At 43.3% G+C, this 23,885-nt stretch overlaps 1 protein-coding gene across 4 annotated transcripts in view; it reads left to right on the top strand.

Moving 5' to 3' along the window:
- The window catches only part of LRRK1 (leucine rich repeat kinase 1), a 77,575-nt gene that overhangs the window by 12,155 nt on the left and 41,535 nt on the right, over positions 1 to 23,885 (top strand). For all 4 annotated transcript variants that reach the window (XM_027644511.1, XM_027644510.1, XM_027644513.1 and 1 more), the window contains 8 exons: positions 9,009 to 9,172; positions 10,018 to 10,189; positions 12,451 to 12,630; positions 13,228 to 13,376; positions 19,222 to 19,448; positions 19,976 to 20,103; positions 20,371 to 20,534; positions 21,203 to 21,340. In XM_027644511.1, coding sequence (XP_027500312.1) covers positions 9,009 to 9,172; positions 10,018 to 10,189; positions 12,451 to 12,630; positions 13,228 to 13,376; positions 19,222 to 19,448; positions 19,976 to 20,103; positions 20,371 to 20,534; positions 21,203 to 21,340 — 1,322 coding nt within the window. The remainder of the gene's footprint in view (positions 1 to 9,008; positions 9,173 to 10,017; positions 10,190 to 12,450; positions 12,631 to 13,227; positions 13,377 to 19,221; positions 19,449 to 19,975; positions 20,104 to 20,370; positions 20,535 to 21,202; positions 21,341 to 23,885) is intronic.

Below are 23,885 nucleotides of genomic sequence, written 5' to 3'. Positions count from 1 at the left end.
GGGCTTGCTTTAAGCAAGTTGACTTGTCTGTTGCTTCTGCTTTTTATAGAAGACTGTTCCAAGCCTCCCAATATTTTATACTTTTTTCTAACTGTCAACTAAAATGTTTTCACAGCCTGTGCACAAATAGCTCTTCTCCTTCCCCGGTGTCTCCCTCTGGATGTATTTATAGACAGGACTCCCATCTCCATCTAGATTTCATTTTTCCAAGCTCAACAAGCCAAGCTCTTCTCATCTCCACTCTTGTAATTAAATCCTCCATTTCTTCCATTTGTCTTCTCCACCTCTTCAGATTCTCATAATCTTCCTTGAAAGTGATAAACTGGTGTTGTGCAGGGTATTTCACATGCCTCTTTAACATTGTCTCCCCTTCTTTCTCCTCTTTAAACAGCCTTTCCAAAATCTTCCTGTGTCCCAGCTCTTTCTCTGAAATCCCCTTGGAGGCTTGTTTTTCCCAGTAGCATCCCTGGGGCTGAAGAGACAGATTTTGGCAGCTTCTGTGCTGTTATTTTTGACCAGCAGTTGAGTTGCAGTGTCGTGGTTTTCCACTTAGGAGGGTGTTTACATGTGTTATTAAAGTGAAACATAAGCTTAGGAGCTGCTTTTCCCAACTCAGATAAGCTGCGAGGTCACTGGATGTGTCTTTGATGGAGCCAGTGGAAGACTTGGACTAAGAGGAGACCTGGGCAGAGACTTGGGCCCATCCTCCCCTCACGCTCATACAGGGAGTCCCCTCCTGAGCTCCTCCCAGCTGGGGCTAAAAGCATTTACTTCTTTCTAAACCAAGCTTTAAATACATGTCTAAGGAGGTTGTAGTAGAAGAGGGCTGGCCATGAGTTGGTGCCTCCCCAGTGTGAATAATTAATGAATTTTTTTTTTTAGAAGAATGTTGAGCAAATTGTTTCTTTGAAAGAGAGAGAACGCTGATGCATGGGATTTTACCCCTTCTGATGAAAGCTTGAACTTAAGGGAAAAGGGAAAGTTTCAGAAGAAACCAAAGTTAGCCATGAAATTTTATTTTACGAAGTTCCAAATGAAATCCAATCTTGGTTTGGTTTCATGGCTGTAATATTTGATTCAATTGGACAGCAATGGTCTCACTAGAGACACCTTTCATCATTTAATAATCCTCTCTTTGCTGCCATGCCTGGAAACGAGCACAAAGAAAATCCAAAAGCGTAGTCATACTTCTGCATGCCTAATGTATATCTTCCAATTTAAAATTTGGAAAGCAAGAGTGGCATAGCTGGCCTTGCATGCAGAAGCATATTTCTGAATGATTCAAGCTGTAGGATGGGAACCAAATCACTGAGGCCAAAAGACAAAAATAGCAACTTTCACTTAGAGCTGAGTCATTCGTATTTTCAATACAGCAACTGGCTCTCTGGCCATTTGGAGCTCTCTTGGTTCCCTCAATAGCTTTGCTTTGGGGGTGAAAATTAACACTGTCAGTGCTGTCTGTGGTCTTTGCTGATCCTTTGGCCCCAAAGTGGCCATTACTGGAGGGATGTGGGGCATCCCCCCGCTCTTTGAGCCAACCTTTGCCCTGTGCTTGCTGGAGGTCATCCCTGTCCCATTCCTTCCCTGTCCAAAGGCCAGGTGTGTGCCTGCCAGGGGGGATGGTGCCTCCATGAGCCAATCTGACCCCTGAGAAACGTGTTGTGGCCACTGATGCTCCTCAGTTTGAAAAGAATGAACATGTGCACGTGAAGCTGCTTAGACCTGACGCTCGTACTCAGAGGAGAGAGTAAAACCATCACTGTCACCAACGATTCCCAGTCCATGGTGCTGGAAAATGGGATGGCAGAGTTAGTGAAGGGCTCTCGCTGACCTGGTTGCCTTGCCATGGCTTTGTGTAGCCTCTTTGGTGCTTCAGCAAGGAATAACCAGCTGGCTTTCATTTTAACTTCTTGGACAGTACAAATAATTCCCAGAGTCCCGGGAATCTGGGAGGTGCACACACCAAATGCAGGAGATCTGAGCCTGCTCAGATTTGGCAGAGCTTTTCAGCCCCAGCTTAGTGCTGGTGTTGGCAGATGCTGATACTGCCCCTGATCCTGCTGAGTCTGTGTTACCAGTTTTTGAGGCTTTTCTGTCCCCTTGTCGCTCATTATCCTGGATGAGGGAAAAATGATTGTGTAAGTGAGGAGCTGAAGCCTTTGGAGGCGTCTGTTTTTCATAAATCAGTTCTGGAGCCCAGTGAAAAGGCAGGAGTCCAAAGCATTTTTCCATCCGGGACTTAATATTTTCCTTTTAGGTTGGCGTTAGCAAATGCTTTTTTTCCTTGCAGGTTAAGAGTGTTTCTAAATAGAAAATTTCCAATGATTCTGGTGATAATTGGTCACTTTGCACAGCTGTACCTAAAATTGTCAGCATGCCCTTTAGGAGCTCCTGTGTGCTTGCTGGAAAATGTTCAGTGCAGATCGACACGTTGCGTGTGTGGTGCTGGCATGTAAACAATTTAAAAATACTTCCAGAATGTGCATTAACAGTGAAAAAAAAATCCCTTCAGTGCTGGACTTTTTCCTTTGTGTCATTCTTCTGTGTTTCATATCTGGTTTCTTTTAGGGTTATAAGTTTCCTTCAGGGGCAGTGAGCATTGATTGTGAGCTGTGTTGTAGACGCGGGTGGCTTTTGTACTCAATACATCATCTTTTCCACTGCCTTGGCAGCTGGTTCTTAGTGCAGAGCCACTCCTTTAATCAGCTGAAATAATGGATGTTTGGGGGAAATGGAACCACAGAAAACGGGCAGAAAAAGTGTGTGGAGGGTTCCCACTGTCCTGGGAAGCTGGCACGTCTCACTTGTTGTGAGAGATGTTAATCAGGGTCAGAAGGACATGGCCCAATTCTGGCACAGTTTCTCCAATGGGAGTACTGAACTTCCCAGATAAACCATCTTGTTCCCTCTCAGTTGGATTTACTGTAACTTTCCATCCTTATCTTCTCACAGGGGGATTTATAAGTAGTTCTGACCGTTTTCTAATCCTTTCAGGGACATTTTATTGCAGAATTGGTTGAGCTGTGTGTATTGTGCCCAAATTTGAGAACAAGGTGTAGTAGATCACAGGCTTCTTGCTGCAGGACCCTCCTTTGAATGGTTCTGGGCCAGGTCCTGGCTGTGGGGCCGTGTGGGCAAGAGGGGAACACAACTTCCCTCCTGGGGAGAGGTTTTGGTCTGTGACTTTATCTTCTAAGAACTGAATGAATGAAATGAATGAACAAAATCTTTCAACTTTTAAAAAAGCAAATGAAACCTTACTTTGAAGTGTCAGCTAATTAGAGAAGGAACACAAAAGCTATCTTTGTTTCATGAAGCATTTTTACTGACTTGGGCTGACTTGAAAATGTATTTCTTTATTTTTTTATTAAAGAACCCAGGGCTTTGGGGTCTTTTTTTCCTGTTTTGGGATGGTGTTTTTTCAGTATCTCAAAGATTTCCAGAGGACTGAGAAATTTTTCTTCCTCATCTAAATGGAAAGTGCAATGTAGGGCAGATCCATCACCCTTTGAAATCACTGGAGGCTTCCTGTGGGCTGCTGTTCAGTTTATTAGCCTGAAGTTTTTCGAAGCAGCAGAAGATACACGAGTCTGTTGCAGAGACTCAAGAAATAACATAACTTTCCATTAATTTTGCAAACCAGCTGGGCAAAGCTGCTGTAGGGTAGTATTGAAAAACGTTCAGCGACACTGGTGAGCTTTTAAGCGTTTGGGGGTGTTGGCTTCGAATATTCAGAGCATCTTAAACCTCATCTCTGTCCCATTTTTTATTTGTGCTGTGGCAGCACTCAGAAGTCAAAATGGCAAAAGATTAAGCTGGTAAAGGTTAGCTGTATCCATCTGGTGCTGTTGAGGAATGAATGCCTGAGCTCAGCCCGGAGAGGCCCTGCCCACCCCCATCTCCACATCCTCTGAACCAGAGGCTTGGATTTCGCTGCAATGGGACATGGAGACGAAAATAACTGTCAGGGCTAAACTGGAGTAGTTAATTCAGACAAAGAAGCAGCCAGCCAGCTGAGAGCTGTTCCATCCAGTGGCTGCTGTAGGAGCTGCTGGTGCTGGAGCAGGGGTGGGTGGTTATCAATCCAAGGAATTTAATAGCTTAATTACATTGCTGAATGGGAGTCTGTGTTAGAGCATCATCTGGATTTGCTCCCGTCTCTGGAAATACCTGCACACATTATGACAAGGTCAGTAGTAGTTTTAAGGTTTTATTATTATTGTAATTCTGTTTTGGAGTAAGTTAGCTTCCTGGGTTAAGCATCTCATTTATATCTTTCTCTGCTAAATAAGAATATCCTGCTTAGTTGCCAAAGAACTTACAAAAGGGCCTAATGTAACATTTACGAACTCTGTGAGTCTGTGTTAGAGACAGAGATGCAGTGATTTGGGAAATAAAGGTAGTAATCATCTATACAGTGTGCTGCTTTGTTATGCAGCTGTTTGCTGATTCACAGCATTGACCTGCAAACCCTCCCCTTTTAATAATACTGGCATACTGTCAATTTAGAAGTTTTAGAGGGTTTTTTTCACCTACTGTAATAACAAGGCCTGTGACAGGGTGTAACTACACATACCCCTAAAATTCTCATGGTACTCTTTATTGTTAATAAGACGTTTTTATTTTGTTTCTCTGAGCAGTCTATTGCACTTTGAAAGTGGTACCTTGTACCCTTTTATTGGCAATAAAATAGGACTGCTTTTTTTATTGATAACCTCTGTTTGCATTGGGGGATTTTTTTAACGAAAAGTAGTTTTGCCCTTAGCTTTTATAAAAGGCTTTTACTGAGTTAAAAGCCAAACTTTAAAGGTGCTTCCAAAGTACAAAACATTGAAATCAAGACTGGGAGATATTTCCATAGTTGGCTGTTTTGTTACAAGCTGTTAAGGAGAGTGAGGAATAGATGAGGGATGTGTTTTTAGTGTCAGCAAATGCCTGCCATTTTCCCCTGACAAAGAGCCCTGGGTTTGCTTACAGCCATTAGCAGAAAGCAAGAAAAGAAGCCATGAATCTGTGAAGAGGTTAAGCAAGTGCAAGGCAGAGATGCAGAGGCTGAATGATTTGGAGTAAACTCCATGGCTTTATTTTCATTGGAATTCAAAGGTGTTAGAGAAAAGAACCCACCTCAGTTCAAATACTCTTCATTTATCTGCTTCTTGGTGCTACTTTGGGGCAGTGGCTTTAGGGGAACCTGTGCCAGCACAGGAACTGTCCGAGATCTGTGTGCAATAAAGCAAAAACTAAAGGAAATGACAACAGGTTTGTAAGAATTTCTGGAGTTTCTTGGACATTACAGGAATATCCAAGGAGTACTGCTAGAATATCATCACTTGCTGTGCTACTTTGCATATAACAATGTGCATTGTTGTGAGTAATGCAGACCCTGTTATGCAAAGTACAGAAACCAGTTCCTAAATCTGTGCAATCCAAGAATTAAAAGCACTTTGTTACGCCCAGGCTTAAATGCTCAACGTGTTGATGATCAAGTCCAAAGACAGAGGTTCAATATTATTCAGCTTCAGTGCTGCTCTCTTGTCATGTTGTTCAAGCCTGTGTGTGAGCGAGGTGACTCTACCAGGAAAGCCATGAAGAGCTCAGGTAAAGACCTTGAGATTTGTAGGGTTAAAACCAGAGGCAGAATTTCTTTGGGTTTTGACCCAGATTTTTGCTAAAAATGACTGATGCATGTATTGGCAAAACTTTATTCCCAGCCTGCATGAATGCCAGTACTGATGATAGTTCAGTAATGTATCTTGTAAAAATAAAACAGTCTTAAGTCACTAGAATGTATTTTTCCTCATTTTTTTCCCTTCTACTGCTGAGTAAATTAAGATTATAAAATGTGCTGTTTCTTATTTTCCACTTGTAGTTCTGAAGTCAATATATCATTTACTAAGTCACCAGGAAGTCTTCTGTGAATTGGGTAATTTATTTGGCGTGATGCAATGGATGACTTCTGTGTTTTTTTTGGAACTTGGGAATGGATGGACAACCTTCTCTCATTTAACCTTTGAAAACTCAGGTTAACTTAGACAGGATCTCGTGGGTACAGCTGTTGGTTAAGGGCAAGCTTTTTTATCACTTTGTATCTCACCAGTTTTGCTCTTTTCAGGCTTGTAATTAGTTCAGTCTCAAAGACTATTTTTTTCTGAAGACTTTTGGCAGCTTCTTTCCTCAGGTCTTAGGCAGGAGGTGAATTTACTCTGCAGAATGGAATCATAAAAGGAAGCTTTGATGACAGCTACGTAAGAAACTTGAATGATGAGCAGCATTATCTTTTTGCCAGGAATATTTCATATAAATATATTGGTTTCAAACAGTAGAATTGCCAAAATTTCTTACACTCAATGAAACTTTTATTGACTTCTACTTGATGGATGTTCAAGTGCTCAAAGCTGAGCAGTTTTGCTTAGGTCAATAAAAATTTGACAAGACTAAAATTGAGTTGAAGAACTAAAATGAATATCCCGAAAACTCTTCTGGGAGCATATGAACTCCATGGAGTCAGCTGTTTGTGACCTTCCCATTCCTGGAGAGCCCAGAAGTCTGCACCTGACACACATGGACAGGCTGTGCTGGTTGATGGCCAGCCCATGTTCTCCAAGCAGTGGTGGTGGCACCAGTGGCTTTAACTGAGCCATTACACTACAAAAGACTTAAGAAATTTTGAGGGGGCCAAAACTGTAAGAGGAAGCATGACACATTAGCCAAGTTGTTTTGTGAAGTAGTTGTTTGGTAAAACCCAGAAGTAGTCTTGGGATTAGAGTCTAGCATGGAGAGTTCCTCCTTCCCTCAGTTACAATATGTGATCCTACTTGTGCCCCCTGGACAAGGGGTTTGGTGGTTCCCCTGTGCACAGTGGGGCAATTCCAGTAGGAAAGGTGGAAAATGCTCTTTTAAGGAGAGTTCTGGTGTGTAGGATGCATGGGAGATTGGCTGGAGACCTCTCTGCTAGAGAAGGATGTGACACCAGGATGAATAATGAATAGTGAATCACAAATCTCTGTGAGATACTCGTACCTCCACCTTCCCTGGCCATGGTGTAAAAAAAGAAAGAAAGATGGCTCTGCAAAATTCTTTGGCAGAAAGGATGTGCCTTTACATCTGGAATAGCTGGACATGTGGGTCTTGAGTGATAATCCCCAAAATTGGGATTGAGGCTGGAAAAAAGTACATTTTGTCCCTCCTTTCAGAATTTTTGTAGGAACCAAGTTAAATTGCTGTGCTCTTGCAGCCCTGGTTTGCAGGGCTTCTTGAGCAGGAAGCTGAGCAGTTTTCCAGCTGTTTTGTATCTCTGAATTGAGGCATTTTTTCCTCCAAGGGGAATTCCAGAGCTTCTCTCTAGGTTCAGTATTTCATCACAGGGCGCCGAGCGGGGAGGCTGCATGTTCCAGTAACTGCAGGGTTTGCTTGGATTTGTACTTTTTGATTTTACTTAGTCCAGTTCTGAGTTGTTTTGACTGGAGAACTGTTTAACTTTAAAGAGTCTCCATTCTCTCAACCTCTAAACAGTTACTTGCCTAAGAGCCATTTGCATATCCTACTTTTGGTGTCATTAAAATGAGAACTAAATCATATGCAGTATTCTCAGGGATCCCTTAGAGGTGTGTGGTCTGCTCTGAAAGACTGGACCAAATGCAGGATGAATTTCTTTTCCCATGTACTCCCTAAAACTACGGAATTATGAAGGCACTGCATGAACATGAAGTGAACTCTGAGATGCTGTTTATTGTGCTGTAATTTAATCCCACTTTCATCAGCCTTGATTTCTGCTCCTTGTCCTTCACACATTCTGCATCATCTGAGAAAGGTTATTGATGTGGGCACATTTTTAATAGCACGAATCTCTGGAGCCGTCTCTGATGTCTGAGTGATTTGAGCTTCGTTTAAATAATTGATGAGAAGTGTTAGTCAGAATCTATTGGTGAATCAGACTGCATTACTCAAAGATATTTACTGACATGTATAGGTTACTCCAAATTTACTTCTTTTTCCAGGCTGCATTAAACTAAGCCCTGTGTGACATATGTGGCTGTTTAAAAAATAAAATCCTTATTAACATATGTGAAAATCTGTGGGCTTAAGGGTCTTTTTTTAACCTGTTGCAAATAAGCAATAATAATTCACAGCAGGAAGAAGTGAGTATGAAACCGTTTCTTTTCAAGTGAAAAATGTTTTTTTTTTCCTCTATCTTACACGTTGGTCAGGAGTAGACTTGAATATCTTGGAATTCAGTGACTTTCCTGCAGTTTTCCCTGTTCTGATAGTTGGAGGGGTGGGTATGAGACTTCATGGCTACCTCTTCTTTAGCCACCCACCACAAGTGTCTTCTCTAATGGCTTGCAGCTTTTAATCTTTGACATGTAAAAGCTCTTCTGGCTCCTGATGGCATTTAGGAAAAAGAAGTCTAGTCTGGGAGATTCTCCAGGATTGATTGGAGTGACACTGGGCATCTTGCACAATCTTCAGAGTAAAAATATTCCCAATTTCTTTTCTTTCATGCTCACTGAGGTGCAATGGAAAGCACTGGAGAAGGACAGCAGGGCTTTATTAGGTTGCCAGGAGTGAAATACGACTGAAGCAAGGCCAATGATACCAAAATTTTCTTACAGGTTGTGCAGATTCCTTTATTGGAGGAGTTCTGCAGGTGCCAGTCCCATGGAAGCCCTTCCCTTCCCCAGTTCCTGCAGCAGGAGGGGGACTGTGCCAGGCAGCTGCAGAGTTTACATGTCTGTGTGTGTGAGCTTTCACACCATCCTTTGGAAACCACCTCTGGGAGTGTTTGGGGAACTCTCAGTCCCCTTTAGTTTCATGTCCCTCTGAGGAACTACTTTAACATATTATCACTTTCTTTTATCAGGTTCTCTTTTTAATTGTGTGCAGTAAATATTCTAGTGAAAATAATTCAACCCTTTTTTTTTAATTGCCAGGATTCACTGACATTGCAGCTGTACATGGGTAATGAGCAGGTACTTCTTCCTGACCCCTCTTTCCTATTTTCCCTGCAGGAACTGTGGACATGGGTGGCAAACAGTCCACAGTTGGAGAAGTCTCCGTAATTCAGACCCCGGTGACAGAAAGCATCCAGGATGCCTACAAAGCTGGGGACACCAGCAAGGCCCAAGAGCTGATTAAGTTGTCATGTGAGGAGACTGCACTGCAGGTGGAGAAGGTAGGGTTAGGTTGCTGCTCTTCCTTAAGTTTTATTGGGAAAGAAACCCAAATGCCAAGCTGCTATCATTTTTCATGGAGAAAATCCGTTCAGTATATGAGTCCTAAATGTGGCTGGTTGTGTGAGGCACTTCAGGAACATACTCAGGGGCACTGTTTGCCCTTGGAAACACTGATCAGGAAGATGAGACAGACCATAGGGAACACTGCATGTAGGAACAGGAGGCTGTGTGAGGAGGGGTGCTGCTGCTGTGGTCACCACAACAGGGAAATACATTTTTCCCCATAAAAAGGAAGCAGTTTATAGACTTAGCAAAACATGTATTCCTCCATCAGTACAAAGATGGTTAATGGCCCATGGGGCAGATATTGCTGCTTGTGTTTGGAACTACATCACAAGCTCTGTGCCAGCTCTGCACTGCTCTGCCTTCAGAGCCCTCGTTTTGAGCCTGCTCTTTGCACAGAGCTGATCTTGGTGTTTTGGGAGGGCACCTGCACGTCAAGTCCAGGCCACCTTCAAAATAGGAACTACTACACCTTGTAGCTGAGCTGTGCAAATGCTTTTACTGTTACTCCATGAAAAATGGATTTACACTCAGTGTTCTGTGCCTCAGGCACTTCTCTGTCAAAGCCATACAAAAAAACTGTAATAAAACCCCCAATAAATCAATATAATCAATATACCACACCAATGATTCTAAAGGCTACTAGTGCTTATGACATTCTCAATTAACCACGGTGAGAGCGTGCGTGCATCAGCACGGGCACAAATAAATAGCATAGCTCTGGAAATGCTCTTTCTCTGCCTTTACAGAAGAGTTTCTTTTGCTCTGTTTTCTTTACCAGTGTCAGCTTTTGGGAATTGCAGCAGCATATGGAGATCTGCAGGCGGTGAGGTACCTGCTGAAGGAAGCGTTGGTGGTGTTGCCAACAGAACCTAATGATGACAATGCTGCTGTGGTGGCAGCTTATTTTGGACATAAGGACATCGTGAAAGAGCTGCTGGATTCCCTGCGTGGTAAGGTTGTCTCTGCCTCTCCTCAAGCATTTTGGTGGCTGTGTGCTGGAGCTTCAAGCAGGCATTTATTTGGTTTTTTCACGTTCCTTGAAAGGGGAGGGATTTAGCCATGGGAAAGTACGTGGAGGGTTCTGATCTCTGCCGTGCTTGAAGAAAATTTCCCCCGTGGGGGAAGAAACACATCCATAAAAATATTCCATGTTTGCAAATTGGAAGTGGAGGAAGATGCTGTTTAGACAGTTCATTCCCATCAGCCCTCACAGCTGGGTAACATTCCAGACCCTACAGAGAAATTAGGGGATTTTTGAGAAAAAGCATAATTCCACTGCTGATCCAGCACTCCCAGGGATGCTGGGAGTGAGTAGCACAGCTGATGAGGGTGTTTGAGTGCACAGCTGGCACCCACTTTGTTCTTTCCTTGGCATTCTGTTTTGACTGTCAGGGGAACTCTTCCTTTAGAATCATCATTATATTTTACTTAAATTTTATTTCAGCAATTATTTTACAGCAGAACAGAGACATTTTTAGGCTCAGACACAGTTCTTAAGGCAGCTGTGGGAGCAGGGGGCAGAGCATTGCTCTGAGTCAGGGCCAGGAGCTGTGTTTGGGTCCCCTGTTGCTCTCTCAATTTTCTGTGGGCTTGGCAGCTGCTTCTCCCTGGGACCCTCCATGGGTTTGGGGTCCAGTGGTCCTGCAGAGCTTCTGGGGCAGATCACTGCCTGGACCTCAGACACTGCAGTAACCACAAGAGCTAAGCTGGCTTCTGCAATGTTTGACCTGCATATAGGTCTAGCTCCTCACTAAATACTTGCCAGTGGCCTCACTGAGAATGGGAATAACCTGTTGGGAAACCTGCTTATTTGATGTTCTGTTAGAGCACTGGTAAGCAAAATAAATGTTCCAGTTTGGGGGAAGCAATTAAATGTAATATTTCCTTCAGCCAGAAAGAAGCTGATTAACCTAGTAGCAAAAATTAAATTATATTAATGTAATACACTGAGTAATGAAAAGTGACTTGAGTAGTTTCTGGAAACTTAGCTTAGAACTGACCAAATTCCCTCCAACACTTGCTTTCAGGCATTATTATGCAGGACTTTCCAATTGTTTTCTTGGGAAATGACACAGAAACCAATCACAGGGCTTAGGAATAAATTGCTTGAGTTTGCAATTTGGCTGATGCACTGCAATGAGTCTCTCTGGAACAGTGAGAACTTCTTGTGGCTTACAGATTAAGTGGAACCCGTTTTTTGTAGCATGAGAGTGAGGGATTTAGTCCAGTTGTTAAGAATGCAAAGAGCCTTGTAATTTCCTCATGGATAAGCTGCAAAAAAAAAAGTTGACATGTAAACTTGGGCTTCTGGATGTTCCTGTAAGTGTTTTGAAGGGGACATGAGTTTGTAAAGCAAACAGAAATGGTGCAGTGAATCAGAGGAGATTTGAGGACTCCTTACTGTTGGCAGAAATAATCTTGTCATGGGCGTTTAGTTACACGCACAGAATTAGGCACATCTAGAGGACAGCTGTGTTCGACGGGTAAAACATTAGTTCAGAAAAAAAAGCAGTTTGGAAATGAAGAAAACATCAGCAAATTCATGCAGAGGTCAAAATGTGGTCTTTTAGTTTTAGCCTTAAATGACATTTGTCTGACTTTACTAGGAATTGTTAGTAAAGAGTAAACCAAAAATGAAATGTTTCAAGGGGAAATGAAATTTTTTGTGGCAGACTTCAGGCTGCAGCAAAAACAAACTAAACCAGTTATTTTTTGTTGAGTGAAGCATTTATTTTTGTTTTATTCACCCAACAGTGTGAAGTGCCATCTGGTTTTCCCCATCCTTTGTATCCCCTCTCATGAACTTGGAAGAAGTGGCCTACCTTGGATGTTTGGATCTAATGTCTGTTGGATCTGGATGCAAAGATAGTCCTGGGCTTCCCTTACTGCCTCTATTGGGGATCAGATGTTTGATTTATCTGCCTATATTCTAGCTGGCATCCTCAGAACCTTCTACTGTTGCTAGGTTAGACTGGGGACATTAAAAAAATTTGCCCATTAGCTTGGTAGGTAATGAAGAACAGTTAAGCAAAGCTGAAAACTTTGTGCTTAGGGCTCTTCTCTATCACACTTTTGTAGTGCACTCTGTTCCTTTGTCCTCAGGGGCTTCACCCTGCACCCAAACCCTCTGCACAGCCACTACTTGTGGCTGTTTCTTGCACGTCACAGCCCTGTGGCATTAACTAAGTCACGTGCCATGTGTTTTTGGTAGGCCCTAACACTTGCCAGCAGCTCCTGAACTGGATGCTGGCCATAGCCTGCCAGCAGGGACACCTGGACATCGTGAAGCTCCTGATCCGTGCGTACAGTGCCGACCCCGAGAGCTGTGCCGTCAGGAAGAACGAGTTCCCCGTCCTCATCCGCCTGCCCCTCTATGCTGCTATAAAGGCAGGTGTGTATTTGCATGCTCCCGAATTTTGCCCCTTTTCTGCAATGCCTATAAAGAATGGCCTGAGTTGTTTGCAGTGGGGACTGGCTTGCCTGGCTTTCCAGTGGGATAAATTAAAATAAAATTGGCTCTGAACCTTCTGACTCAGCCAAATGTAAGTCAGCGCCTTCTGAAGTTAGATTACTGTAAATGCTGAGAGGCTGAACTTTCCTTTATAAACTTCTAGGGAAAGGACCCTTAAAAACTAGAATCCTTGCAAGTAAAAGCATTATTGTTATGGACATTCTGGCACACATGCTTGAATTAGGCTGAATAATTTACACTTCAAAGCACAGCTGTGTGTACAGTTTAATAAGACAGGGAAAAAAAGAGAAAAAGGAGCCTGGGCCAGCGCTTTTGAACAGTGTCTGTGCTGTCTCAGTTTGACCAAACTGAGTCCTGTCACTGGAGGGAACAGTCTTTACACAGTTCAGTTTCCTTTTTGTACACCCCCATGGTTATTTTTTTTCAGAAGTGGTTATTTCTCAGGATTTCTGTTCAGCTCCTTGTTGGTTCATTTACGTGAGACAAAGAGAACAAACAATCTGCTTCTCTCTGAAGGGAATGAAGATGTGGCCGTGTTTTTATTACGGAATGGAGCTTTCTTTTGTTCCTACATCCTGATGGACAGTCCTGAATCCAGCAAACACCTTCTGAGGAAGTATTTCATTGAGACAAGCCCACTACCAGGTAGTGCTCCAGCAAAAACAGTAAGTAACCTTTTATCTATCTGAAGAGATGTTATTTTAAAGGGCATCATGTTAATAGTTGATAATTGTCTGTGTACCGTGTGACTGGTGATTCTTCTTCTCAACTAAGAGCCTTGTGGTTTGCTATCCATTTAGAGAACAAGCTGTCAAAGTGACTTTGATGGCAGAGCTGAATTATAAGATGTAAAACATTAGGCCTTTAAATGGCTTTTAAATGGCCTTGTGCAAGACAGGGTGTGTGATAGCTTCCACGTGGCAACTCAGACACCATCGTGTGGACCAGGCATGTGCTGGGGAAAGGAAACATCCACTTTAATCTCAAAGTCTTCCAAAGAAGAAGCTGGGCTTCTTCTAGCACAGGTTTTCTCTGTGACCGCAGGGTAATCACTTCATCTGGGTTTTTGTTGTTCCTTCTGGTTGATGCCACAAGCTCTGTGCTGTCCCAGAGTGTCAGTGTGGCACAGAGTAAACCCTCCTGTGTCTGATAGCTCAGGGGCAGCACATACAAATGGGCTCATGAGGTTTTTGGCAACATGGAGCATGAGCAGAGCAAACTCCTATCAGCATCTTTCCTTCTTGAGATCCTCATCAGTAAAAGATGCCTGTTAGGCTTTGCTGTCACTTGCTCAGGACAGATGTGGCTTTCTGGAGCAGCTTGGTGTGAGATCAGATCATATTACTTAAGCTGTACTTGTCCCACAGAAATGTTTTTTGGTGGGACACAGAGGCTGACAAAAAGCAGTTGAAAACTAATATTGAAGACTAATATTTAGCCACTTACAACCTCTTGACCATTTTGGTAATTCATTTGCATCTCTCTCTCCCACTGCAAAGTGGGGAGATTTAAACTCCTCAAATCCCACAGCTGTTGGAAGGCTTAGTACTTTGAGATGGATGCTTTGAGATCTACAGTTGAGTGGCATTGTTTTCATGCAGAATATTAATACCTTTCATTATTATTAAATGTCTTTAAGGACAAGGCTATATTCTTTGTACTCTTAATCTCTGTTATCCAAATGTCCTTTGTTCAGAACTGAGGAATGTCTCACACTGTTACTGCTTTATAGGGAAGCACATAGTATTTCATATTATTTATACTGTTACCCAGCAATTTACTATCAGGCATTTTTCATTTTCACCTCACTATGTAGTGAGGTCACTATGTAGTTTATCCAACACTGAATAGGAACATCAGAGCCCTGAGCTTTCAATAGTTACAGTTTTCATCAGGTCATAAATTTTTTTGCAGTGGAAAGATGTCGCTAATCAGTCCAGTCAAGTATCTGTTTGCTCAGTTTGTAACATTGCAGGCTGTTGATTCTGCTTTGGTGTTAAGTAAAAATAAGCAGAGAGGTTTTCAGAGTTTTGCAAAGTTCTCCATTCTCTGTTTTCTTGCCAAAACTCTCTCACTGGGTTGCTGATGGTGTTCTGAGTGTTGGTGACTACAGGCCACATAAGTGAGCTTGACTTGGTTAGGTTCAATCAGCAAATTTAGAACCCTCCCTGTGCTATTCTTAATTTTGTTGACAAGTAAACAAAAGGAAGCTGAATCCTAGATGTGAGATAAGAGTTGATAAAACTACATGCCTTTTAGAAGAAGAAAAAAATCCAACTGGATAATTCAGCTTGAATAAACTTGGAATAAACGTTTGAATCACAGGGAAGAGGTCTGTTTTCCATGTGAATTTGCTGGCAATATTTAACTTAGCTGCTGTAAAAATGACTCAGCTTTGCTGTTGTCACACCCTGAGCGAAGAAGAAGAGAGCAGTCTTAAAACATCAGCTAATTGCCAGAAGGGCCAGGTTTAAAAAGAAAGAAAAAAGCAAAGAAAAAAACCCAGAAACTTGACCTTGTTTTTTCTAGTAGCTGTTTATTTTTAATATGTTTGCTTATTTAATGCTTTCTCTTTGAATTCACTTTGGCAGACTGGGACAAATTCGGGAAGATCTGTCCCAGTTTGTCTGCAGAGCTCAGGTCTCTGGGAAGGGATAGTCACACGCCCTGATAATCTCTTAAAACACAACTTCCCAGCAGCTGCAAACAAACAGCCCCAGTGCTTTCTCCTTGTCTCAGAAGGTTCATGAATTCAAGTGTTCTTGTGTCAGTGCTGTGGTGGATTTTGCTCTGGGAGGAAGCAGGACTGGGCTGTGGTGTGTGGCAGCGAGCTGGATGTCAGAAAGCCTCTCCTCTTGGACAGGGCAGACCGAGCACTGAGCATTTCAGAGTGAGCCCAGAACTTCAAAAGGATTTCTCCCATCTGTGCTATCTCTGAGTGGAAACACTGCACAGTTGACCTCCAATGGATTTCACAGTAGTGAATGCTCCAGCTATGCATAAAATGTGCTTGGAGAGCTCGTTTTGGCTGCCACACCTTGCAGACAGCCACTGCACCGAGCAGTGCTGCCCTTGCTGAGACAAGAGGAGTTACATCTCATTTTTCTAATATCTGTTTCTCCTTTTTTTTGCCCCCCTGGCATAAATTTATACCCACAGCAAGCCACAGTCTTGCTAAAGAGAGGAAGTGGTCCATTTTTACAGGAACAGGTAACAAATGCCAAAAAGACCCTCTGCAGTAAAGTGGCCTGGCACAGATTCCAGACTTTGATAGGTGTAGTCAGCATGGAGATAAATGTAAGTTTCCAGTGTGTGCAGTGGGAGATATATTTAATTTTTCCATTACAGAGCTTGGGCTGCTGCATTTTCCCTAGAAAATATTTTACCAATAATTTTATATACAAGCATACAAATGTGTATGTATGTGTGGGATCCTGCTCTCATTTTTTTTATCCCCTGCCTGTTACATCCTGGTTACATCACCATCAGTATACAGATCTGCAGCAGTCCCACTCAAGATTCACAGCAGTGCTATTGATGGAGGAAGCAGATCACCATCCTCAGAATATCCCATGTATGGCAGGAGCGAGGTTCTGTTGGGACACGTCACGTCATTTAGGAGAAATGCACAACAGCCTTTTTTAATCACCTTACCAGACAGTCTCAGATTTAAGTAAATATTTTTCATATTTATAGTTGATCCTTTGCCCAAGAGCAGCGGGGTTTCCTGCTTCTGCACAATTTCCAGTCTCTTGCCTTCTTCAGTGCATCCCCTGACGTTGGTGTTGTTGAGGATTTCAGTTTAGTCTTCGGGGCTTATATTGAGAAATCCTTCCCTTGGCAAGAGAGGGGAGTCTGCAGAGGTTTTCCTTGCCCTTCTGAGGAGCAGTGAGGTGCCTGGAGTCAGGCTGTGCCCAGAGCTGACATCCTCTGTCTGTCATTTGAGCACAGAGCTCCCCAGCTGATTCCAAACAGAGAAGATTGGGTTGATCACTGTGTTCTGCACATTTGGCATCATAGACCTTTGGCATCAAAGAAGCAGGCTTTCCTAGGAAGATAGTGGGGATGATTAAGTATGAGTTGGGGAGGAAATCCCCTCTGTGGCACTGCTGTCAGGCTTTCTTTCACTTAATTACATTTTCACTGCAGAGTCCTGTTCCAAGTAAACCACTGAGGTAACTCCCCTGACATCAGGTCACTGGTACCAGGATGTATTTGGTCCACTGTCCCTAAGTCAGATGAAAGGGCTGATCCCCCAGTTTGCAGCACTTAGGTGGAAGAGACAATGTCAGTCCTTGGCTGTGGATGGGAAGGAGGATTGAGTGGGAAGGAGGGCACTGATTGCTGAGATTCAAAAAGCTGCCTTGGAGGCAGGACACCAGTCCTGCAGCATTCATAGCAGGTGCTGGATTTCACAATCTCGTCTGTGGTTTGGGGAGGCACTGTCTGAATTCTGCAGGTATCTTTTTATCACATTAAATACCCTGAGGCCATGGCTCTGCATTTTTGAGGGAAAGGATACACAGCAATCTAGATGCAAAATAGAGGTGGGTATCAGTCTGCAAAGAGAAGCAGCAGAGAGATATGGTCCTGCTTGCACCCCATAAAAACAGGCTGTAGGTCTTGTTATTACTGCCTTGGTCGTGTACTCAAGGACAAATACTTTTTTCCTAGGCCTAGGGATTTGTGGTATGTGTTGCAGGTGAGAGGAACTTACAAAAAACTACATACAGAATTTAAAACAAGAGTTTGTAAGCAGGAAGCTGTTAAGTCTTGGAAAATCGAGGGTAAAGCATTTTGCTGTTTAGTGTCAGTGTGAAGCTTTGCAGTGTAACTCCCTTTGGATATTGTGTATTTTGCAGCAGCAGTGGATACTCTGCTTAATTTGATTTCTTGTTGCTGCTGGCTTGTAATGTTTTACAGGGATGCCTTGTGGTGTGATGGTGAATGTAACTTTTAAACAAACAGCTTGTGCTTTCTACCTTGGTTTCCCCAGTGATACAATGGGCATAATATTTCCATTCATATTTGCAGGGCCGTCCTGAGGCCTCACTAGGGAAGATTTGAAAAGCACTGTGTCTACACTAAGTACAGTTGCTGCCAATAAGTGCAACTGTTTGTGCTTACCCTTTGTTCCATTCTCCTACACATTTGAACAGTCTGATCTACATTACTTGGAGTTCTGAGTCTCAAATAACCATTTGAGATAGACCTTTGTTTCTTTTTTATTTCTCTCCCTTCCCAAAATATATTCCTTTTCATTTTAAATCTGGGGTTTAAAGTCTTCAGAGCTAAATACTGGGCATTAGAAAGCAAATTAATTTGCTGTTGAGTCCTTGCTGCCTCCTGGTGGAGAATTAATGATCATTCCATTGAGGCTGTTTTGGGGATAAGTTATGTCAAAAATACCAAGTGTATGAAAATGTTTTGGGAATAGCATTTTACAAATGTGTATTTTGGAACATAGATTGGAATGCAATGAGGTGATCTTGAAAATGAGGCCTTGGGTTGTTTCCTTGCGTTGATGACCACTGTATTTTCATGTTTTCTTCTGTCCAAGCTCAAGCCTGGATATAAGTAGTGATGCCTTTCAGAACAGCTTCTGGTTTTTCTCAAAAGAGGAGAAAATGACTTCCTCGTCTTGCAGTCAAAAGCAGCAATGGCCAATATCATGTCTCTCAGAAACTAAAATGTCTTCCTAAATGATACTGAGCAAATTTCTAGTGTTTAGCAATGCTTTTCAGGAGTTGTTTGCCTTCCCCTGCCTTTCCCAGGTGTTCCTTTGCAAAACCTAAACCTCTCCCAAAATGGTTTGGCTGCTTGTTGTTGGAAGGTTTAAGGTGGAAGAGCAGTGTCTGGGCACAGATTAATGACTGCAGCAACAGGCCTCTTTCTGAAAAGTCATTTCCACACTCAGCAGATCTGTCCCTGTCCTCTCTATGCACAAGGAATCCATTGGCATGTCAGAGGCTGCCTGATCCACAGGGCTCCTCAGGGCTCTCTTGGAGCTTCTGTTGGTGTCCAGAGTCCCCTGGAGATGTGGGCAGCAATGCAGACCATGTCCAAGGGGCAGAGTGGGAGTCTGTCAGTGAAGTCTGGATTCGGGATGGTTTCCATGATCTGTTTATAATGTGCTGCTGGTGTGGGGTGGGATGTGTCCTGTGGGACATCCAGCCCCATGAAAACTCACCACTAGAGGCTGGGGTGTGCTGGTCTCAGGCAAGGGGCTCGCTGGAGCTGGTGTATGGACTTGGAAAGAAGTCCAGGCCCCCTGCTTGCGTGTGCTCATGGTCTTTGGAGTGAGATCATGGAGCAGATACAGCAGGAGCTGCTGATATCCAGCCATGATTTCATCTCTGAGTCAGTGTAGTTCCTAGAAGCAGATTGGGAAGTGAGCAAAATGTTTATGGTCTGTGCTCTGCTCTACCAGATTCCCAGTGCTGTAAGACAGACCAAGAGCAACTGGGACTTCACTAATGTGGTTTTCTCTTCTGTCTTTGATATATGCAGGCTTTGTGTGTGAACTGGTCAAACCTCAAACTGCCCTGGGTGGATCTAGACTGGCTGATAGATATCTCCTGTCAGATAACTGAGCTTGATCTCTCTGCCAACTGCCTGGTCTCCCTTCCATCCGTGATCCCATGGGGCCTGATAAACCTCAGGAAGCTCAGCCTGGCTGACAATCAGCTGATGGAGTTACCCAGTGTACAGTCATCTGATGAAATCATATGTACAAGGTGTGTGCACTGGATGCCTGCAACAGACTGAACCCCTATGGAGAGCAGGTTCAAATGAGTCCATGTGCTTGTGTGAAACTGTGTGAGTGAAGAGCATACTGCAGGAGCTTCTTGGTTTATTTTCTGTCTGCTGCAAGGTTTAACTCAGGATTTGTGCTTTTGTGTTCTCAGTACTTCCAAGTTAGTTGTCATCAGGACAATTGTAGGGACTTCCTGTGTTGTCTCATGTTGCCTCTGTTTTTCTCGAGTTCTGGTGAGCCCCATTCCTCTAAGACTGGAATCTGAGCTGACTCAAATTGACATTTAGTGGCTGATATCAATGATCTGATCTGCTGTCTATCCAGACCACTTTGCTCCCTGGAAGGGTTAATTTTCTAATTAGGGCTTTATGCTTTGCCTCGTGAGGCACATTTCAGCTGCTTTCATTCAGAACTAAAGCTGTCCCGGTAAAAAAAAGATGTCTATGGCAACAGGATTCTTTGCTAGCATTTTATTGATGCCTGACTGAATATGTTCTGTACTCACAGGTTACTTGAGGTCGATGTATCCAGCAACAGGCTCTCTACTCTCCCTACTGGATTCCTACATCTTAAAAACCTTAAAAAGCTCATCGCTTCCAAAAACTATATGGAGAAGTTATTTGACGAGGAAAACAGTACGTACAGTCCAGTATTTTGCTTACATTTCAAGGCTGAGTTGCAGAGGAGGACCCCAAACTGGTGTAACAATGACTTAAAATGAGCGTTAGGTGGAGATGCTCAGTGTCTCTCAGTCCTTTGTCTGAAGTACATGAAAAGGCCTGGTTGTTCTTTAACCCTCATGAAATCCTTTGGCTTTTATCTAACAAGTCAGTGTTGTTACTCTTGCTGGATCAGAGTGCTGTCATGCTTATACGAAGTCCACGATGTTTCATGTTTTCTAGCAACTAATTGGATTGGTTTAAGGAAGCTGCAGGAGTTTGACGTCTCTGACAACAGGTTGGTGGAACTTCCAACGGTTTTTCTGTACTGCTTCAAGTCCCTAAACATACTGAATGTTTCCAGAAATCAGCTGAAAGTGTTTCCAGATCCCTGGGCCTGCCCCTTGGTAAGTTGAACTGCTCTGACAGAGTCAGAGGCTGAAAAAGCTGTTGAAACAACGCAAAAAATATAATGTGGTGCTTAAAAAGCTGTCAAGTGTTTAAAGGGTGTTCTGTTTCTGTAGAAGCTCCCCTGCCTAATTTGGTTTATGGGTCTCAGATGAAGTCTTGCTGAGATTCTACCCTGTTCTCACCATGTTGATGGCATTGGTGAAAAGCTTTGAGAAACATGTCCCATTACATTAGTTTTCTCTGTAGTTCATATGAGCATAATTGTTGTTAGGATCATTTTACAGAACACTCAGCCTTTATTCAAAGTTATCTTTGCCCAAACCCATGGCTAAGTAGGACGTGTATCGACCCATCACTGTGATTTCATTCCTTGTTATTGTAACAGAACAGTATACTCTGGTGAAGTGTTTGTTTGTGGTTGAAAAGCAAATGGGGATGATTTTCAAAATAACTTTTGAAATACTTTTTGCCCACCGAAGAATTTGCCCATCAGTTGAGTGCATCTCCTTAGCAAATTTAGCTAGATCAAAATATTTAAAAGTGATTACCTAGAATGAATTTATTAATGCCTTTAACATGTGTTACACTACAATGTGACAGCTCAGCTGCCTCATTATTTAAAGAGATGATTACTACTCCGTGTGTTTTCTTTTATGTTGTCTAGAAATGTTGTAAGGCATCTAGAAACTCTCTGGAATTCCTACCTGATGCATTGACTATTTTCTGGAAAAATCACCTGAGAGAAGTGGATTTTTCTGAGAACTCACTGAAAGAAGTTCCACCAGGACTCTTTCAGCTTGAAGTAAGTGTCATTTCTTCATACTTCACAGTATTTCTCCTAGTACTGACTCAGACCTCCAGGTCTCAGCAGTGGCTGCTGGTTAAGGTAGGGGACTGTGTGCAGTTTTGAGTTGGTGCAACTGCAGAGCAGCCTGGAACCACCTGAATCACTACATTCAGTCCCTCATCCAGTGTGATGGCTCTTGATACAGGTGTTCTGAGAACTCTTTGGATGCCTATGGCTTGCAGAAATTGGGAGCACAGTTTGGAACAGAACCAGAATAGCATTGTAGCTTTGAGCTCCAACCATTGAAATATTGATGTACTTGAAAATGCTCACAAATAGTTGTGTTTTTTCTCCATCTGGCACACCAGTGTTGTGTAATTAAGAGTTAGTCTTTCTGTGCTGAGAACAGCATGTTAGAATGCCCTAAACAATGCTACTTGGGACCTTTGTAATCTTTCAGGTTGTAGATTAAATAATTCTTACCAGTGGACAAGACACAGATCCATAGTTTTACATCAAAATTCGTCAGAATTTGTGGTGTCACATGGTTTTGACATGAAAACAAGGCAGAACTTGAGGTTTTCCTCCAAGCTTCCCTTCCAAATTGTGAAACTGGGGGTCATGGAGAGAGAAACAGAGGTAAATCTTTGTGCAGAAGTTTCATGCTTTTCACTGCTGGCCTCTGTGGGAAGGTTGCAGAAATGATGGATCATTTTGGATCAGTTTGGATCTCAGGAGTCTTCTGAAAAGGTGCCTTTTACTCCTGCTGGAACAAAAGTACTGAGGGTTGAACTCCCTCAGTTCTCCTCAATGATCCCTGCAGATTTGGCTTTGCTCTCTGGGAGCCATTTGTTTTCAATTGGCATTTCTCCTGAAACACAATGAATCCTATGGACTATTGTCTCCGAAACTTGGTTTTTCTGGATGCATTCAGAATCATCCCAGTGGGTGGGAGCCACCATGACGGGTATTAAACACTAGATGGTGCTTTGAGGGCACAGTTTTTGGGTGCTGCTGCTCAGAGGCCGCTGAGGGGTGCAAAGGCACCAGTAAAGAGGGTCAGAGACCTCAGTGCCATCCCTGCTGATGGTCTGTTTTCAAAGTTAGCGAGCTTTGGCTGCCCTAAATTTTGTTAGTTTTTGTCCATACCTCTTCATAAAAGAAATAAATAGCAGATGTTTCCAGTCCCCTGAGGGCTGGAGTACAGTGAGCAAATAGAAGGTGAAAGTCCATGCCTAGGTGAGCCCTGGCTTGGGCTGCTCCTTGGTTGTAGAGTTTGTGCTGGTGAATAGGGCTACACTCACACTCCAGCCCTCCCCACAAGCAGATGTGGGAAGGGGAGGAAATGGGCAGTAACATGTTCCTACATATAATGTATTATTGTTGTGTAGGAACAGCAGTGAACTGTCTTCTCCCTGGGAAAAGTGGAAAGCAGAGGAGGCCTGTGACTTGAAAGCATGTCTCTGACCTAGACTGGTGGGACTTGTAGTTTAGCACTGCCCTTTTCATGGTTTGTGGAGGAATCTTAAGACTGGGACCAGCTCACAGTCGCTAATAAGATATATATGCTAGAAATATGGTGTTAAGGGAAGCAGAAATCTCCTCAGCTTTCCTGGCTGTTGCCTTCTAAAGAAACCAGCCATATGTTCTCCAAACCAGGTCTTAGTTCTCTAGACTAGTTTACTTCTCTTGAAAACACCTGACCCTCCCTGGGTGGAATTTTCCACATCATGAGCTGACTGAGGCACCGTAATCTGAATGCTGCAGTTCCTTCCCTCAGGTATAATCTAACAGCCTTTTTGCAACTGTGGCAGCAGGTTTGAAGGAAGTTTGTCTGCCACTGCCATTGTGTCCCTGCTGGAGGCCCCTTTCTCATCCCGTAAGGCAGCAAAAATGGAGAAGTTAGAGATGAGAGAGAAAAGGCAATTGCTAAACAAGGACTAGACATCTCCAAATTACAGTCATGAAGAACCAGAGCCAGTTGAAAATCACTAATTTTCCCTATGGAGACAGCACATAAGCATTGAATAGAATCTCACCAGCTCTCACCTCCCTGGAGAGTGGCCTTTGTCAGCGTTTGGGGGGACATGTAACACGGATACAGCTGACTGAGAATGAAGCACCCCAGCTAGACCACACAGGACCGAGTCTGTGCTAATTCTGGAACGTGTAGCCTCCCTTTCCTCCCACCCCCTGCTCAGGGATGTTTTGGGGAGAAGTCTGAGGCATTGTCATTGCACAGCCCCATGCTGGTACTTGGAGAGAGCTCCACACCAGGCGCCAAGGGCGGGCTGGGCCTTCCTTCCAAAGGGAGGTTGAGCCAGTGGAAGACTAGTGATGGTGAAAGCATTGGCTGTCAGGACTCAGTTTTCCAACCCTTTCCTCCAGTGGCTCACTCAGCCTGTCTTCAGTTCTTTATTTTGCTCCACCTTTCCCGAATCCCAGCACGGCCCCTCTCCCATCACTAGAGGGAGCATTTTGCATGATAATTCCCATTCCAGCAGCTGCTGGTTGTCCATCGTCTCAGTCACGTGGATACCTCATATTTTTCCAATCTAAG

Source organism: Corapipo altera, unplaced genomic scaffold (genome assembly GCF_003945725.1).
Source record: "Corapipo altera isolate COAL_440 unplaced genomic scaffold, ASM394572v1 50, whole genome shotgun sequence".
NCBI lineage: Eukaryota > Metazoa > Chordata > Aves > Passeriformes > Pipridae > Corapipo > Corapipo altera.
This window is presented reverse-complemented; position numbering and strand designations above follow the sequence as displayed.